This window comes from Myotis nattereri (genome assembly GCF_964212035.1).
Source record: "Myotis nattereri genome assembly, chromosome: 10".
NCBI classification, from domain to species: Eukaryota; Metazoa; Chordata; class Mammalia; order Chiroptera; family Vespertilionidae; genus Myotis; species Myotis nattereri.
The window spans coordinates 62,546,332-62,566,625 of NC_138085.1; the positions used below are offsets into that span (position 1 = coordinate 62,546,332).

The following is a 20,294-nucleotide window of genomic DNA, read 5'->3' on the forward strand; positions in this document are numbered from 1 at the left end:
CTCTCACGGGAGAAAGCCTGATCACCTAATCTCAACTCTGCAGCAATTTCATGAGGGCTGTGCTAAAGAGTGGAATTCTTTTTCTTGTCATTTTATAAATTCTGGATAAGGGGAGGTGATTCAGCCCAAGCATCCAAGGAAAGGCAGCAGAGGGTGGCTTCTGGAGGGGTTTCCAAGAAAGGGAGTGATACCAATGACACTGACCAGTCAGAAAGAGGGAGAAGGGTTGATCTCTTACCCCTCCCCCAAACCCTTCCCTGCCATCCCGCTGTAGTTTGACAGTCTGTTCGATGCTTCTTTGTCTCTTACCTATTTTTGTTCATCAGTTGATGCATGCATATAGGCATAACCAATGGACACAGACCCTGGGAGGGGGGGTGAGGGCATGTGCTAGGGGCTAGGGGAATAGGGGGGAGGTCAGTGAGGGAAAAAGGAGACATATGTACTATTTATAATACTTTAAACAATAAAAAAATAGCAGAAAAATAAAGAGGGAGAAGGGGACAGTGCCTGAGCAAAGGGAGAGGATACACAGAGGCCATCTCCCATGTGAGTTATGCAGCAGGTGCCTCAAGGGGAGGGGGACTAGCAGGTGAGTTCTCCGTGCCTCCAGGCTGGCTCTTGCCCTGCTCTCAAGCTGAACTTAACAACCACACCTCTGGCCAGCACCCCTCCCTTGCCTGGGCTTCTTCATGCCCACTCCAGCCAGGAATTCTCTCACAGACACCCATGGCAGCAGAGTGGCAGCTGGAAAAGCTGTGGAGAGCACCCACTTTCACAATTTGTACCTGAAGTGCACATGGATAGAAATTGTATTAAAATTTTGTTGTATTAAGACCCATTTTCTTTTCCACTTTCCCTTCAAAAACATAAAGGGAAGGTTAAAGTGTTTATATCTTTATAAATTTGTCATTTTGAAATAATTATAGATTCATAGGAAGTTTGAAAAATAGTAGAGTCTGGTGAACCCCCTCCCTCAAGGGGCTTCTCTCCCCCCAAATATAGTCACGTTATATAATGTGTAAAATTAAAATTGATGTTGATATAATACACTAATCTACACTACAGACCTTTCTGAATTTTCATCCTTTTTACGTTCATGTGTGTAGTTCTGTGCAATTTAATCCCATGTATATATTCATGTAACCACCCTCCTAACCAAGAGACAGACTTCATCACCACAAAGAAACCCCCTTGTGCTTCCCCTTAATAGTGACATCCCCTCCCCGCTGTACCGTCCCCTGGCAATCACTAGCCTGTTCTATATAGTTTTGTCATGTTGAGAAACTATAATAAAAGCAAAATATGCTAATTAGACCAGACAGCCGAACGACCTTCCAGACGAAGCCGGGGCTTCAAGGGCCCAGCCCCTTGCACGAATTTTGTGCATCGGGCTTCTAGTGTTATGTAAACTTTCAAAATTGACTTTCTATACCCTGAGCTTTATCCAAGTTTGCATATATCAATAGTTTGTTCGTTTTCATTAGGCAGTAGTATTCCATTGTATGGGTTCCACACTATTTTTTAAATATCAAAATTTAACCTTTTGGATTTATCTGTTATAGAATTTAAGCAGTGGATGGGTGGTTCCAATAGATGACCAATCCATGATTCCTCAATAGGAATATTTACTTTTCACATTTCAAATGATACACTATTTATTATCACGTAGTGATAATTTTCGAATTTTGAGAGAAATTAGAAAGGTTGTTTTTCCCACCTTTCTAGGTTACATGCTCCCTGAAGGCAGGGGCTGTATCTTAGTCATCATTGGATTGCCTGTGGGGCCCAGCATGGTTCCTTGCACGGGATAGGTTTGTATATGCCTCATCAATGGATGACTTACTCCCCAGGATTCAGACTGGCTGCCACTTTGAAACTGTTGGCAGCACTATACATTTTTATTGTAGAGACTGAAGTCTGCAGGAGGAGGAGGACCTGCCTTACCTGGGCATCTGAATGACAGTTTGTTAAGTGAAGTAGTTCTACCATTGATCTGGTAAGAGAATGTCAGCTTCTGTTCCCTGGCTTCCGCCCAGGCTGCCAAGGCCCCCACCCAGTGTCGGCTACAGGGACAGCCTGTGCAGAGGCAGGCTGCAGGACCCTGTGACCTCTCCCGGAAGCATTATGGCTGGGTGTGACCATCAAGAATGAAACGGGATGACCAGGTATGAGGGTTTTGCTTCTTATTGAAAAGTTATTTTTCCTCTTGGAGGTCATTTTTAACAACCCCCCCCCCCCTTTTTTTTAGCGACCCTTTTGTTTTCAGTTCCTCTAGTGAGAACTGGTGAAAGTAAACTGTGATGTCATCAGCACAGCAATTATCCATATTCATGTGTCAATGGATGGCTCCCTAGTGAAATCTATTTTTAGGACTCTGTGTTTACATTGCTGAGGGGGAGGAGGTGCAAGATCAAAGCCAAGTGGCCTAGCGTGGGGCTGGGAGAACCTCCAGGCTTGCCACTGGCAGTGAGAGATGGGGAATGAGGCAGTGTGGGAAAAGCACTTGGTCACTGACAGAAGCTGCCATGCTTTTTTTGTGAAATGGAAATTGCTCAAAAGTTGGAAAATAAGGAAGCAGAATCTCTGTACAAATAGGTTTAAATGGAGCAGTAAGGACTTGGTACTCATGTGCAACTCTGGCCAACAAAAGCAGGAAGAGCAGGCAGTCACTGGCAGCAGGTGTCAGAATGTGAGGTTAGGCTGGGAGCTCCTCTGCTCTGCACTTGGCTGAAGGGGTGGAAGGAGGGGACTTGTGCACAAGCAGGTCCCTTCAATTTTGTGACACTGTTCAGAGCCCCAAACTGCCTTTTGCAAAGTCTAATCACTTTCTGTAGTTCTTCTTTTATGCTGGTCTTAAATTCTTCCTACCAGGAGCGGAATCATTCTAGTCTCTTTCCTGTAGTAATCACTAGCTTATTGTCTTACAGCAAATGTCTTTAGTGCACTAGCAGGACCTGGCTGCAAATCTTGGTGCAGCTACTTGCTTATAGTGTAACCTGGCTTCTCTGTAAAATGGAGATAATGGGGCTGCACGTAAAGCACGTGTTAGCTCTTATCATTGAATAGCATTTAGTTATATGGATATACCATATTTTAATTATTGAGTACTTTGGTTGTTTTTTGGTTTTGCCCATTTTTTCATGTTTTTGTCCTTTGAGATATAGAAGTGGTAATTGAGATTTTCTGCCAGACTCTGGATTGGTGAAGTACAAAAAAAAAAAGGACCCAATAATAATGTGTTCAGTGAGCCCTGGTCTCCTGAGGACGCCACCCATAGGTACAGAAACAAAACACACTGACATTTCTAGGCGACAGGCTTTCTTTACTCCATTTGGGATTACTTCTTTTTCCCCCTTTATCTTCTTTACCAGAGCATTTAGGATTATTGTACAGGCCTGTTAATGCGGGCAGAGTAGAAATTCAGGTTTCCTTTGGAAAAGGTGAACCTGAGGCTTGAGACTGACAGACACTCTGCTGTTTCGCTTATCTTCCCCAAATCTGTGAATTTGTACTCTCATCCATTCCCGCTTGCTACCTGTTTCTAAAGAAAGTCTTCCTCCCAGTATGAGTGGAAGAAGAGTGAGCTTTAAAGCTATAAAACATGAAGTCCTGGCGTGGCCCTTATCTGGGTAAATGAACACGGTCAGTTACGAAATCTTCCCAACAACCTCCCGGCCTACAGGGTAACTAACCCCCCCGCACCCCCATCACTAAATGAACCAGGGTGCTTGGGCATGCTTGGCCGCACAGGGGCTGCTCTTCAGCCTGTCTTCTTTGTCCCAAACATGTTCTCTTTACTCCTCTTCCTTTTAGTTCCAGCTTTAAGCTGGAAACCTAATTTCTTCTAGCAGTATCGCCAGCACCTCAGTCACACTGTTTAAGTGGGTTTGTCTGGTGTCCATCGGCCATTTTGTTTCAGAATTGGTGAAAGAGAAACTCCTACTCCAGGACAGCTCTCATGGGTTAGTTCGTATGGGCATACCGTGGAGGTACTGAAGGTCTGGTTCCAGACCACTGCAGTAAAGCGAGGCACATGAATTTTTTGGTTCCCCAGTACATACAAAAGTTATGTTTACACTATACTGTAGTCTAAGTGTACAACAGCAATACATATAAAAAGATACCTAATTAAAAAATGCTAAGCATCACCTGAACCTATTGGAATATTGTGCTGATAGATCTGTTTGATGCAGGGCTGCCAAACCTTCCATTTGTAAAGAAAACAAAAAACATCTGCAATGTGCAATAAAGCGAGGTATGCCTGTATATGTGAGTGGCTCTGTCAGTCACCAAAGGTGAATAAGGTAATGATGAATACCGTCATTTCCTTGATTATAAAGCTGGGGAATAGATGGAATACTCTCAATCTAACTCTTCAAAAAGAAAGTATGTAGCAGCCAATTTATGGTTGTGGTGTACACGGGATCCTTGTCACTAAGCAACATGGGAGAGATGGAAAAATCGGGATACAGGGTCCTACAGAGCTCAAGGATTTAACAAAGGCTAATACTGGGAGGCAGTGGAATCAGGATCACTAGGATTATCCAATGGTAAACATTAGAGAAAGTATAGACATGAAGTAAATTAAAATGAAGCTATTTCCTTATTAAATGGAAGCATCAATCAGAAGTAATTTCCTATAATATTATGAGATGGAGTTTACTACTACCAGAATGGTTGTATCCGTAATAGCAACTGTGATCAACTAATAATTGTCATGTTTTCTAAAAAGGGGACAGTCATGGCAACTAGCAATATAAGTGAAGAAAGAGTTTAAGGTACATTTAGAGAGACAAATGAAACATTTTGATTATTTTATTTTTTAATCTTCAAAATTTTCTGCCATGAGACAGGAATGCATGATAGAAATGGCTCAACATCTTCACATGAAACACTTGGATTCATTTTCATTCACAAGTTTTTCTAAAAACTACAATTTCATAATCCCACCCACTTCCAACCATTATCACAGATTTGATTGACTGTTAAACAGTAGTTGCCAGCAAGAGCTGGAACGCTTTCTGCGTATTAGTAGTGTCTTAAAACTACCACCCAAGAGTATCACGATTATAAATTTCATTGTACACAGCAACCCCAAAGGTGACTGATGTGCCCACATAAACTCCCTGGTTATCACTGAGAGCTTGAAGAAATGCTTTTCTACTTGTTCATCTTATAGTATTTTTCTTGTAGGGAAAAGCACATGCTGACCTGATAATTTAGTCACCACTGCTAATAGGCAAGTATATATGCCTTACATATGCCTGATACTGATGCTCTCTGATAATTATGTACAGAACACACTAAAAAAAAATGGGTTGCTTGGAAACTACCTCTCTTCTGTTGAAGAGAGCTACTTTGAGGTTTCTTTTGAACAGTTGTAAACAAAAGGAAAGAGATACACACGAACATATATCTATACACCTAGAGATATACATTGAATATTTTCAATGTGGTGTATATCTGCTTATATAGAGATACACACAAACACAGAGTAAGTGTCAAGACTTACCCCTTCACACATACCCACACCCTTACATACAGCACGTGAATATACATGTTATGAGTGTCCTTGGGAGTTCACTGGAGTTTGTATATTACCAAATGATGATGAAATACCTGATCTGTATTACTCCTGAGAAGATACTAGAAGGGAATGACAGTTCTGATGCACTTTGGAATGGCACAATCACGTAAACACTTGCATACTTAAGACTTCTGAACTCATCCAAAGTTTCTAAACATATTCTAACAAAAAAAAAAGATATCAAAACTTGCAGCAAGCTAAAAAATAAAAGTTTTTTTTATAATCCAAGTATAAACAAACATAGGAAATGAGTATTTGTCAGTAATTATTTTTAAAGTAGGGAAACACATACTTAAAAACAAAGTCATCTGACAAAACTTAAAAACAAAAACTACTATCCAATGCATAATAATACATGCATTGCCTAAACTAGCAGAAGATAACCACATTATAATTGCAAGGCTTATAGCAACTTCCACCAGAGAAAAATGACCATATATAGCAAGTCTGTTAAGTACGCAATTTATAAAAAGAATTATGACTGTTTATTCACACTTCTGTAAAAAAGAATTTGCAATTTGCTGAGTAACTTATCTCTCATATCATTAATCTGTGTAAAAATTACAGCTAAGCCAATAAACTTCAAGCACCAATTCAATAATTTAAACTTACTGTATTTATATTTCTGCTGTTGAGGGAACAAATTATGTTGAAGTCTAAGCTAAAATTAGCCTAGTAATTACAATTTAGTTTTATAGGCATACGGTTTCTTTTTCCTTCCATCCCCACAAATGCCTAACATTTAAAAATGTTCAGGCCAGTAAAGGAATCCTTGGAGGAATCCATTATTTCTGCGTATCAATGGTTTAATATACATTAAAAGCTCTGTAACAAACCACTGCTTTCTTAGTTCTAGGATAAAATAGACTCGCACACAAGAAACTAACAGACTGCTCCTCATTCTGACTTAGGAAAGGCAGCACCTATACAGTAGACTAACAAGCAGACCTGGATATCTACCGTAGTGTAGGAAATGGCATTATTATTCAAGAAGGCAACTCCACTGCCAGTGGCAATACTGAGTTTTTCTTAACTGACAAATTTCCACTACACATTTGGGGTAGGAGGATATCTCAGTTAAGGAGCTTTTTTTTCCTTTTTTCTTTTCTGATTTCTTTTTCTGCATCAGGAGAAAAGTAGCAGTCTGAGCCAGTAGATGAGTAATAGTATTTGTGATGCCTCTGGTTGTTCCTCAAGAAAACATGTTCAGATAACAAGGGGTTTGTTTTAAATCAATACAACTGCTGTTTTGCTTCCAGTATTGACATCACACCACTCACACACACAATTTCTGAGACATAACGTTTCACTCTTTCCTACTATTAAGTTTGGTTCATCTTCAATGCACACCAAAACGGACCTTTAGGTCGGTTCCATTTGATCGAAGATAATTCTACTGAAGAACACTGATCACATGGAAACCAAAATCTTGGTCAGTAGCGATCCTCCATCACTTCCTGTCCTGTTATCTGAACTCTAGCTCAATATCACATACACTCAAGCCCTGGTGTTAGGACAGAGGTGCAGGGTCTTGCTGGTCCTCAGTAGGAGGGGCTTCACTCTGCTCCTGGCTCATCTCATTGGATGGCTCTTCATCAACAGGCTCACTGAGGTCTTCACTGCCCCCTTCGCTCTGCTCCTCACCGTGGTCTTCGCTGGGCTCCACAGTCTGTTCCAGGTTGTTCTCCAGAAGTGTGGGAGAATTGCTTATTCTACTTGCTGCTTCAGCTGTCTCACTTAAGGGCTGGGAAGGAGGCGGTGTGGGAGTGCCAGATTGCATGACACTTTCAATGGAAGAGATGGGGGCTTTGGTTAAAGTAGTATCCACTACAATCTCATTTTGAGGCAAAGACAACTTTTCCACAAGTTTCCACTGAATGATGCTCATATCTTTTCCACCAGTTGAAATCAGGTGACTGTCATTATGAGTGAAACTGACATTGGTGACATGGCTGCTGTGGGCACTGTACTTGTGACTGGGAGCCTATATGAAATAAATCAGACAGGAAAGTTAAATTCATTCTTACATGCCTGCTTACAGCAATGGAGGTGACAAGGTAAAGGGGTAATTCAGCTCATAAAACAGGAAATCAAAGCCACGAGTCATCAAATCTGAGGAATAAAACTAGCAGTAATTTCCCTTTAATACTGTTTATTTAGAAGAAATAAAGCATAATAATTAGACATGTATACTTTAGACTATACAGCTAAAATAATAAAAGCCCATCTCTTTTGGAGAAAAAGTTGGTATAATTAGTAACTATTCTACTGGATGGCCAGGGAAGAATTTACTAGGTTGACAGGATTGTAGGTGATTTAGGAAGTAGCTCTCAGGAGTTTTATAATGCTGATCATAGATGTAACAAAATATGTTTATGAGAAATTTAAAATTGCCAATATGTAAACAAATGCACAATAAACAAAAATGAATAAACCGTCATCAGCTGCCTTCTATAATTATCTTCTTGTCCTTATTGAGGAAAGAGAAGACAAGCAATGCCTGGACACTGACAACAGGTGGCCCTGCTCTCCCCCTGTGCATCTCAGTATCATGGACAGTGATTAGTAACCCTACAAATACTTTTGTGCCACTGACACAAAATTATCATCAAACAAAAGGCACCATAATGCTAATTTTTATTAAATTAATTTTACCTTTGCTTTGGAGCAGGGATATTGAAACAGATGGACTTTGCAAAAGTCATCAGCAACAGCTATCACCTTCCTATTGTGGGATCGCACCAGTGCATTGATATCTGTCCCATCAGATCCTTCTGGCCAGACACCTTTGATATGGGAACATAGGGGTGCAGAAGAATTAGCCTGAAAAATATAACTGATAACTGTGATGCTACATAGGTTTATTTAATTTCAGGATCTTACTAATTTTCATCTGTGTTCAAACTCTTAGCTGCTAACATCTTCCCCTTACAATTTCTTAGTGGCTCAACACTTTATTCAAATATTTTACCCAAAGTCTAACTAATAATAAAATTATAAATCTAAATAGCTTTATGATGGAAAATTTAATGATGCAAAAGTACTCACTAGTAACCAGCAGGTGGTGCTAAAGTAATTTTAGTTTTAAGTTTAACTCACCAATAAGCTCTTCCTTTTTCAGGTTTCTAGTTAGAGTTCATGACGTTCTCAGTGACTCGTATAGCAAGGTGCAGAAACAAAGCTGTGGGACTCACTAATTCTTCGAAGTGGAATCTGGGTAAGCTGTGTAAAATTTACATCCTCTCTCACAGAGAGGCACTTCAAAGAAAACCTCACGGAGAGCTAGTCTATCTGATATCCCATAGAATTTTCTGGTAACTATTATTGATGTCCAAAGATAAGACATAGAAAATTTAATTTTAACCTTTATCAGGCATTGGTGGTTATGTTCAACATACCACAGAATTTTATTAGACTAGATTAAAACTATGGAATACATAGGGTTGAAGTGCTGGCCTTTTGTGGTTCAATGCTACTCTAGAGAACACTTATGTTTGATAAATTTGGCAAAATAAATTGAAACACTTCTGAACTAATAATAATTACATATTGCTTCATTAAAATAACTAGGTAAGTTATTAGTTATTGGCCACTGCCTTCGTTTCATCCAGAATAATGAAATTGTTTATGGAATAGTCAGGGTTATTTTGTTTTTCATTTCTTCCTAGCCTAGTAGGCTTCTCCATCTCTACAGCAGCTGTATTTAGAACAAGCAGCTACAATGGATTATTTTTCCAATGCACACAGCACAAAGAAGTGTTCAGATCTATACTTATGCTGGATCTGAGAGCCGTTTTCAGAAGGCAGAGATAGACTTGTTAAAAGGAAAAGTATTAATATTTTGGGTATTGCTTTAGGTATTTGTGCTACAACCTTTTTATTCTATTTACTGAGTATAACATTTATTTTTAATTTTCTGCAAACACAGCTTTATTATTTTAACTTTTCCATTTACCATCTAACTTTTTCAGAAGGACCCCTACAGACTGGGAAAGGCTTAGTTAGAAAACTATCAGGACAGATTTCTAGGAATGTCCAAACATCAGATAAGGATCTCCAAATTTTATCTTTAAATAATAGCTACTAATACTGCCTTTTTATTTCAGCAAATGGTGCTTGGACAACTGGACATTCACATACAAAAATTAACAATAACAACTGCTGACAAGATGTGGAGAAGCCAAACCCCAACTGCTGGTGCGAATGTAAATGGTGCAGACACTTTGGGAAACAGTCCCGCAGTTCCTCAAAAGGTTAAACACAGTTACCATTTGACCTTGCAATTCCACTTCAAGGTACATACCCAAGAGAAAAGAAAACATGCTTACTCAAAAACTTACACATGCTTGTTTATAGCAACATTATTTATAATAGCTGAAAAGTGGAAACAACTCAAATGTCCATCAACTGATAAATGGAAAAACAAAATGTGGTATATCCATACAACAGCTCTTATTCAGCCATAAAATGAAGAACTGATCCATGCTACAGTACAGATGAAACTTGAAATATGCTAAATGAAAAAGCCAGTCTCAATGGATCACATATTACATGATTCCATTTATAAGTACTATCCAGAATAGACCATTACAGGAAGTATAGATTTTAGTGGTTGCTATGGGGTGGAGGTGGGAGTGACTACGAATGGGTGGAGGGTTTATTTTTGGGGTGATGAAACTGTTCTGAAATTAGTGATGACAGAAGCACAACTGTGAATATACTAAAACCACTGAATTGTGCACTTTAGGTGCACTTTTAAAGTGAGTGATACCTCAATAAAGCTGTTATAAAAATGCCTTTACAAATTTAAAAGTTTCAGTTTTCACTTAGAGAAAAAAAATGGACAGGCACTCTGTCTATTATGTAAAACTAGAGGCCTGGTGCACGAAATTTGTGCATGGGGCAGTGGGGTGGGGGTGGGGGTGTCAGCCTGCACCCTCTCCAATCTGGGACCCCTGAGGGGATCCTGGGGATCGGGCCTAAACCAGCAGTCGGACACACCTCTCACAATCCAGGACCACTGGCTCCTAACTGCTCACCTGCCTGCCTGCCTGATCGCCCCTAACTGGCCCCCCTGCAGGCCTGGTTGCCCCTCACTGCCCGTCCTGCCGGCCTGGTCGCCCCCACACAGCCTGCTGCTTAGTCGTTTGGTTGTCCCTTACCCCCTGCCGGCCTTGTTGCCCCACTAGCCGGTTCAGTCATCCGTTTGGTTGTTTTGGATGTGATGGCCCCTGGCTTTTTATATATATCTATATCTATATCTATATCTATATCTATATCTATATCTATATCTATATCTATATATCTATATCTATATCTATCTATATATATATATATACACACATATATATATATAGATAGATATAGATATAGATATAGATAGATTCCTTTCTCTTATTTATCAAGGGCCAGAATTCTGGATTCTGCAGAGAACAAACCTTGTATCGGTTTAATTTCTCTGAATCTGGCATTCATAGTGATAACACTAAAGAACAGATATAGACTATTTCATTTAGGAATTCAGGCAAATAATTATCTACAAAACTCCACAGCCTTTTTCCATCAGGTATCACGTCCTTACCAAAGACTTGAAAGCCTAGTACACAGGTATATGTCGTCCAATCGATGTCTTTACACTCTGATCGATTCCTGATTAGTTTGCAGCTGTCTGTAATGTTCCCTTTAAATTTAGAAACAGGAAGTATAATCAGTGCTTGTGTATAAATGTATATGATTCAAACTAGCCACATTTACTTGGATTTATAACCCATACAGTGAAAAACATTAAGATACATTTAAAAAGGAAAAGAGTTTAAAGCATGGTTTCTGGAAGTACAAATTGTTTCCCACTGAAGGTTCTTTTTCTTTAAAAAAGCCTACATGTCCATCCATTATACTTTTTCCCATCACCAGAAAGAGTAAATACAAAACCATTCAGAGCAGCATCAATCTTGCCAAGTTAATTTCTTATGACATGTCTGCACATTTAAATTAACTCATTACCTTTTTGGAGAAGTGAAGCACATTTGAGATTGTCATTCCTTAGCTCAGAATAACATATGCTGCCAGGCTAGAGAGGCCAACATGCATGCTCCGCACAATTCAGATTGCATACAGCCCACTCATTAGTGCCCCTGGCAGACACCCTCAGCCATACATGATCATTCATACTTACAGTACAATATTTCATAGTCTCCCGAGTTAGACATTATATACTCGTTGTCTGGGGACCAGTCAAGGTGTGTGATATAGCTGGAATGTCCCTAGGAAACAGTAGATAGATCACCTATTAGAAAGCACGTAGAATTTGAATAATAAAAAGTTCAATAATTAGCCAATACTGTTTTGTGAGTAGCCGTTCACCTGGAATTCCTAATGTATAGACAGCAGTATCACAACCTATAGAACTGAACAGGGCTCACAGCAACCCTTTAGTCCCTTTTCACTCTATCTCACTGGGAGTCAAAGATGCAGGTATGCGAAGATGCCAGTGATACATGAGGAGTTCAGGCAGAATTCCAGCTAAAGAGGCCTCACCACAGGGGAAAGGGTAACGAACACGGGGAACTTGGGAGCATCCTGTTGGCCTCCCCTCTTAGATACAGCAACTATTTATCTGTCAAGAACTTCCAAGAAAGACAGTCTTGAAAACTTGTGTCTTAAAGGACACTGTGACAGGTACCAAACCCTTAGGCCAGATTTCAGATCACTGGTGTCCCTGTTTTAGAGTCACTTCATTTTTGAGAATGAAGTATTGGTCTCAGGGTGTTCACAGAGTACAGTTTTCCTGGACTGCTTCTTGAGTATCCAAGGCACATCCCAGAGGCACACATACAACAGTCTCCTAGAATAGTGGTCGCCAACCAGTGGTCCGTGAGGTCTGAAAGGTTGGCGACTGCTGTCCTAGATCACTATCTCCAAAGAATATTCTGGAAGTCACCCAACACTGTACTCCTTCGGAACAGCTGGATCTGATATAATCACCTGACTCCTTACAACATTCCTTAAACAGGAAGACAGTGATCTTTTTCTGCTTAGGTTTTACTAATACTGTGGGAATTCAACACCTCCTAAATGGTGTTATTTTGTTGGCATCACATATACGCAGCCGATTTCCAATAAACTACTTCAGATAAATCACAGGTCTTATTGGTTTACCAAAGTCGATGGAGACTCAAAATCACTTTTCATCTCTTACAGTCTATGGTAAAACATACTTAATTTCTAATATACTTTTTAAATTACTAGCTTTCTGTGCATGTGGTTTTATTTTTTAAGTTAATAAATTCAAAATACTTTAGGCATAGTTTTTAATGATTTATACAAAGTATTCTAATTATTCTCTTACCCTTCTGAAATCTAATGACATGTCCCAAAACCTCTCTGGAGCTACGATCTCCCCACAGCACTGCATGGCAAATACATATATTTATACATTTAAATAAATTTAAATTATATGAATTTGAAAGCTAAAGAAGTTTCCTGAAGTCACTGGAGATTAGGTGGTATACTGGAAAACAGATTGGGAATCCCTTGCTAGGCACACAGGCCTACCAACTTAGTAAGAAATCAGTTTTCAAAACCAGAAAGACATGTGATTACTGGGTATTTTCTGAATACAGCAGAAGGACAGGTTCACACATATCCTTTTCTTTTTTTTTTTTTTTTTTTTAAATATAGTTTATTGATTTTTTTACAGAGAGGAAGGGAAAGGGATAGAGAGTTAGAAACATCGATGAGAGAGAAGCATTGATCAGCTGCCTCCTGCACACCCCCTACTGGGGATGTGCCTGCAACCAAGGTATATGCCCTTGACCGGAATCGAACCTGGGACCCTTTAATCCCCAGTCCGACGCTCTATCCAATGAGCCAAACCGGCTAGGGCCACACATATCCTTTTCATAGTTCACATGAATCTGATGCCTTGCTCTGGCATCTGTAGAAGCCGTGCTTCTAAGAGAAGAAAACTTCTGCTACACGAGTGAAGGATTTAAACAGATCAGTCATGACGAAGTACAGTTGCCCAAGAACTACTCATCCTAATGCAGAAGTATATAAAAATTATCTGAATCTCTTTAATAGCATTACTTAGAAGATCAAAAGCGTTGTATGTATACATAATATTCATGTAACATCTGTGTTGGACACAACATATTTAGAAGGCAAATCAATGTAAAGTATTCGCAAAAGATTCAAGTAGAAAAAACAGCAAAGACCTTGGGGAAGTTATCAGTTCATATTGGACAATATTTTCCCTCTGATATGGATTCCAGTATATAAGCGAAAAAAAGCTGGAATGCAGCGGCTGGGGGTCTGTAATGCAACCTTCCCAGACACCACCTCAGCATGTCCCTGCCCACTCAACTCACAGGCCATGGAAGGTACATGCACAGCTTGTGGGCAAAGAGCCTCAGACATCACCGCAAGGCCAGAGACACAGTTGGGAGCAAGACCCTGCATACCTCCTTAAAAAGAAACAGTATTTTCTAAGCTGGCACCTTCATTTCTGCCATTAACTAGCTGAATGATGTGACTACAATAATAATCACATATGATGAAGCCCAAAATACTACTACAGAAAAATCAAATATTTTAGCTAAATCTTTGTTAATGGCATGGAGGATCACCTACTCAGTGGTTGCAACCGTACCAAAGCCCAGAGTTAGGGATCTATTTTCCTTAGTAGGTATCCAGGTGTCCCCTCACCATCTATAACGATGTGTCCAATGGAACTTTCCACAGTGATGAAAATGTTTCTGTGCAGTCTAATGCAGTGGCAACTAGCCATCTGTAGCTTCTGAGTGCTCACAATGTGGCCAGTACTCCAGGGAACTGAACTTAATAAGCAGAAAGTTGTGGTTAGTAGCTGTGATGCTAGATAATACAGGTAGAGAACAGTTCATTCTTTCTCTACTGATTTCAGGTATCTTTTTAATTACCTAGCAAATTTCCACATAGCAGAGATCTGTTTCTGGATTCTTTCTGTTCCATTAGTCTATTTGCCTACTCTCAGCCAACTGTGATAGTTTCGTGGTATGTGGAAAGTTTCAGATGACTTTCAGGACCATTTTATCAAGCTCATAAATATCATGCTGAAAACCTAAGAGTGCATCAAATTTAGAGGATAATTTGCAGAGAAAGATATTTTTATCAAGTGTTTTCATCTAGAAACATGTCTCTATTTTTATAGTTCCGTTTTGTCTTTTAGCCATGTTTTACTTAGCTTCCTGTGCTTTTCTTGCTACATTTATCTACAAAGCACCTAAGGCAGTGGTTCTCAACCTTCTGGCCCTTTAAATACAGTTCCTCATGTTGTGACCCAACCATAAAATTATTTTCGTTGCTACTTCATAACTGTAATGTTGCTACTGTTATGAATTGTAATGTAAATACCTGATATGAAGGATGGTCTTAGGCGACCCCTGTGAAAGGGTCGTTCGACCGCCAAAGGGGTCGTGACCCACAAGTTGAGAACCGCTGATCTAAGGTTTCTGTTGCTCTTTCGAATAGGGTTTTCCTCCACTGTAGTTTTGATGTGCTTTTGTTGGTTTGAGAGAAAGCGGATCTTTAGAGTGTAGACACTAGTTGTTTATTTAATCCAGGCTGCCCCTTCCTTACATGCCCAGCTAAGGCACTATTTCCTAAACTCTTTTGCAGCCAGAGGTGGCAGAAGTCATTCAGTGGGGCTCCCAGAACAATTTCAGGGAACTGACTTAGGAGGAGGAGGGCCTTTTCCTCCTGCAACTGGGATGTGATGACTGGAGTCCCAGCAGCATCTTACTGAGGATGATGGAGTAGAAAGAAAGAAGGATCCCGAGTCCCTGACAACTTTATAATTCCTGTTATTAGTAATACTGAATCCTACTGCCTTACTGAAATACTGCATCAGTGTTATGGATTATTTTCTTGAAGATTTCTAGGTAGACAGTTAAAATGTCTTCTTTGCTTATATGTATTTTCAATTACCACAGTCCTGGCATTAAGAACACTTATTTTTACCAGCACTACTTGCCTACCTAACAGACTTTATAATGCTTTTGATTTTTAGTACATCACTGCAACTTCGATACACTGTATCTGCTAGGTTCAGATCTTTGAGCAGCCGTGTTAAAAAATACACAGGAATTTGAGGCAAACAGAAAGCCAATGTTGCACTGAGGTGCACAATAAAATAATCTTAATTCTACTGCACACAGAATAGGACCTTTAGGTAAGTCAGAACAACTAAACTATTTCAAGGTAAATACACAATTGTCCATAACTAGAAAATAATTTTGAACTTTCATAGATTTATGTTAAATTCATGTTAAAAACACCCCTAGGTACAACCCAGGGCTCATCTAGTTACCGAGAATAATGCTACCTGAGATTTACTTTCTATGTATAGGGCATTAAGTTTAAGTTCCTTACATACACTATCAGCTCTAAATCTCATAGCAACCTTGATTAAAGTATAGGAGGCAGATAGGTGAAGTAACTTCTGAAGTCACATAAAGAAATGGAGGCTGGCTGGCGTGGCTCAGTGGTTGAGCGTCAACCTATGAACCTGGAGGTCATGGTTTGATTCCTGGTCAGGGCATATGCCCAGGCTACAGGCTCGATCCTCAGTAGGGAGCACGCAGGAGGCAGCTGATCAATAATTCTCATCTTTTTTGTTGTTGTTAATCCTCGCCCGAGGGTATTTTTCCATTGATTTTTAGGGAAAGTGGGGGAGAGAGGGAAAGACAGAAACATCGATGTGAGAGAAACACATCGATTGGTTGCCTCCTGCACAAGCCCTGACCAGGGCACAGGCTGGGGAGGAGCCTGCAACCACGGTACGTGCCCTTGACCGGAATTGAATGCGCCCACACTCTGTCCACTGAGCCAAACCGGCTGGGGCCTCTCTCATCATTGATGTTTCTATCTCTCTCTCCCTTCTTCTCTGAAATCAATAAAAATATATTAAAAAACAAAACAATGCTACCTGAGATTTACTTTCTATGTATAGGGCATTAAGTTCAAATCCAGAGTTCAAATCCAGATCAGATGATTCTGGACCAAATTAAACCCAGCACTGAAATCATGCTGATCTCTCACTCATTTCTTTTAACACTGACAACGACCAAAAAGCAATGTAAAAGTAGCATTTAAAAAAAGAAATTTATAAGTAATTAAGGACCTTTTCAGTACATTTTCAAAACAGTACAGGAAAGGCTGAGGTCAAGAAACACTGTATGGAAAGGAATAGAACTAAAACCTCCCAAAACTCAAAGCGCAAAAGACTCAGGGATCTTTGAGAACATTAACCAGCAGTCTTTAAGTTCTTGTTAGCGCTAACACCCTTTTGTCATATTAAATCGTACTTGAGAAGCCCAGTATGTAAAGCAAATAAAATCAGATCCATTTGAGCCCCACCCCCCAGCCCCAACCCCAAATCCTAGGGCTTTGCAGGAGACAAAGTAAAAACAGCTTCTGAATCCAAAGCCTTAAAAGGATTTCTATAGCAGCAGTTACACAATCAAACTGCTTACACAGTGAATTTAGGATACAATCACAGATTCATGAATCCTGTAATTTAGTCAAACCACTTTTTAAAATATTTACTAAACACTATGAAGATGGAAGTTCTCATGGGAAGTGAAATTAAAAAGGTCCTTCTAAACTACAGGATGTAATGAGAGGAACAAAATGCCGCAGAGGAGGCCACGGAGGTTTGGAGTGTGTGCTGGAGGGAGGTTTGAAGATAGTGTGCTCCCAGGGACACCTCGGAAGTGACAGGGCAGAGGCAGCCACCAGGCCAGAAGTGAAAGGCTGGCATGGAGGAAGAGTACACGGGATGGCTCCACTCACCTCTCTTCCCTTCAACTCCTCAGCCGGCCCACAGAGGCCAGGTTCATGAAGAGCAAATTATTTCTTGGAAGATCACTGGGCCAGGCCCAGTCACGTACTAGTACAGTAAACAAACCTGATGTGTGTGCTTGTGAGAAGGCATCATTTGCCAGTAACAGCAAGTACGAGAGCAGCTTCAGCAGAAAATCTGTTCATTCACTCTTAACATAAACCTTTGAGGCAGCACATGGGAGCACTAATCTGTAAAGGCAAATACTGAGCCATGCTCTATCTAAAAGAGGAATGTCCTTGTTTCTACTGCTCCTGTTTTTTGATTTGCTCCTAACAAGACAAAGATTGTCTTAGAACTAAATGCAAGGGTTTAGAAATGGGAGAGAGAAAAGGCAAGTGGCATGATATGTGAAAAAGATTAAACCAAAGGTGTGTTCATCTAGACTCTCCTAGCTGAGGTTTTCCAGAGTCCCAAGGATTGAACAGAGACACATCGAAGTTTTAACTCAGTCTGTATCACTTTTAGAAACTACTTAGTTTACGCAGGTACTTATACTACAAGGTAATTGTATTAATTCAGACTGGCTTGCTCAGAAGGATTAGGACACAAAGCCAAGGACTGTGATCAATGAGCTCCTGCTACAGCTGCCTCACTTTTCTTATTCACCAAATGAGGATGTCGACAAGATAATGCTTTCTGCCCTTTATATGCTTAACAACTTATGATTCTAAATGAGGTCATACAACGTTTCTAAAGAACACATAGAAGAGGGAATACACAACAAATCTCTAGATTTTGAGTTCATGGTAAGTTTTTCTAAATACTGAAATTTTAAGTGGGTAAGGATAAACTTCAGGAAGATTATGAAAGATATCTGGGGTCAGTAGAAAATGGAAATACATTTCAATGAATGAAGAGCAAGTTTTGTGTGTTTATGGAAACTACAACTGGGTTTCTCCCCTAAATCTCTCATAAACTTTAGGATCAACATAAATCAAATCAGAAAAAAAAGCAAAGAAGTAAGAGTCATAAAGCTCCAAAGTGAGGTACAATCTGACTGCATGTATCAGTCTATCCAAAGACGGTATTATTCAATAGGGGTGTGGGGACGGTGGTCTGCAACGAAAGAGGAGCCACAGAGGCAAATGTGAGCAGTACCCACCTAATGTCCAGAGCAGAGGGACCGCAACCAAGACCAGCCCCGTGGCAGCTCTCACCCTACTGTGAGCTCACTCACCTTCTGATTATACTCGGATTTCATATGCACTCTTTTGCTTGCAGGGGTGGGAACCTTTTTTCTGCCAAGGGTCATTTGGATATTTATGACATCATTTGCGGGCCATTCAAAATTATCAACTTAAACATTAGCCTGCTATATTTGGTCAACATTTAATTAACTCACCCCTAATGCCTTGGCAGGGGCAGACCAAATAATTTGGCTTAAAGGGAAGTGCTGTCTAGAGGATCCTCACATCCTGTCCCCTTGGCAATTATATATCTTACTTTAAATGAATAAACTAGCATTCTGATTATGACCTGAAGTCCTGAGGCTTGCTTATAGAAAGAAAATTTGATCAGAGGAAACTAGGATTCAGTTCCTTGCCAGTTACAGTTCCTGTTATAAACTGATGTTTTAGACACCAGCTTTGGAGAACTTGGATGATATAAGTCCATCTTTCTAAAATGATCTTGTCTTGTTTCTCAGCTTGAGACTGCAAGCAAGGTCTTGGCCTATAATGACCTCCTCAAGCACACCGACTGACCAACTGCCCTCCTCTACCAACTGCTTCTTCATGTGCTTGGGTGCTGGTCATCTTCCCAACTGACATTCCCATGGAACGTGATGCTGTGAAGAGGGACAAGCTCCAACTGCCTGGTTATAATTTATCAGAGGGACATATTCTGAAATTCTAAATATGTTTCTGTGGCTATGGTGGTCACTGAAATGCTGACTCCTAACAGAAAAATATTGGAAATAAAACAGAGAACAGCATTTGTACTTGGAACTCTGAGAGTAGCTCCAGCAGCCACATTTTAGCAAAGACCTAATCTTCGCAACAATCCCATAAAGTAGGAACTATTATAATCTCCAATTTTAAGATAATGGTATTAATACTCATAGAGGTTAATTAACTTTCCTAAAGTCATAAATTAATAAGTGGCAGAGCCAGCATTAGCCCAGTTTTGTCTGTCTTATAGCAGACAACAGATAAGAGAAGTAAACATGAAACTGTAAGACCAGCTGGTGGAAACAGTAAGAAGTGACAGCTGGGAGCAAAGACAAAACAGATAATTAGAAAAGCGGAGTAACTGACCCTTCCATTACAGCCTCAAACAGTACTACAAACTTTAACAGTTCCTAGGGATATCTCAAAATAATCCTTTGAAATGCTCAAAAGATAAAAGCTGCCCAATCAGAAAAGGCCAAGTCTCATGCAACTGATAAGCTTGCCATTTTTTAACACTTCCAAGGTCATTCTCATCCAATGTCACACATTGCTGCTCCCTTTCTGAATCAGTTGTGATGTAAGAGCACAGTCCAATATACATAGTGATAAATCCAGGCATTATCATACATGAGAAAGTTTACTCTACTACGATGAGAATAGGATTCAGGTCCCATATCTACCACTATGTCAGCATGTGACCAACAGCAAGTCATTTATCTCCTCTGAAACTCGGTCTCTTCATCCATAAAATTAATGCTGAGTACGTGCTACCTGTAAAATTTTATACCATAATATTAAATTATACTTGATACAGTCTATTAAAGACATGGACTTTATAAAAAGGCTGAGGTAAAAATTAATTAAGGTAAACTTTGGTAATCTGAAAATTTCTTTCAGTGGAACATTTTATTTAATCATGTTGCATAATGAA

General features: G+C 39.8%; 1 protein-coding gene across 3 annotated transcripts in view; it reads right to left on the reverse strand.

Annotated features, from left to right (window-relative positions):
• Positions 1-4,850: 4,850 nt before the first annotated feature.
• The window catches only part of EML4 (EMAP like 4), a 160,054-nt gene continuing 144,610 nt past the window's right edge, over positions 4,851-20,294 (reverse strand). For all 3 annotated transcript variants that reach the window (XM_081100907.1, XM_081100909.1, XM_081100908.1), the window contains 4 exons: positions 11,766-11,853; positions 11,172-11,270; positions 8,246-8,376; positions 4,851-7,574 (listed from right to left, as the gene is read on the reverse strand). In XM_081100907.1, the coding sequence (XP_080957033.1) occupies positions 7,101-7,574; positions 8,246-8,376; positions 11,172-11,270; positions 11,766-11,853 (792 nt within the window). In that variant the 3' untranslated portion in view covers positions 4,851-7,100. The remainder of the gene's footprint in view (positions 7,575-8,245; positions 8,377-11,171; positions 11,271-11,765; positions 11,854-20,294) is intronic.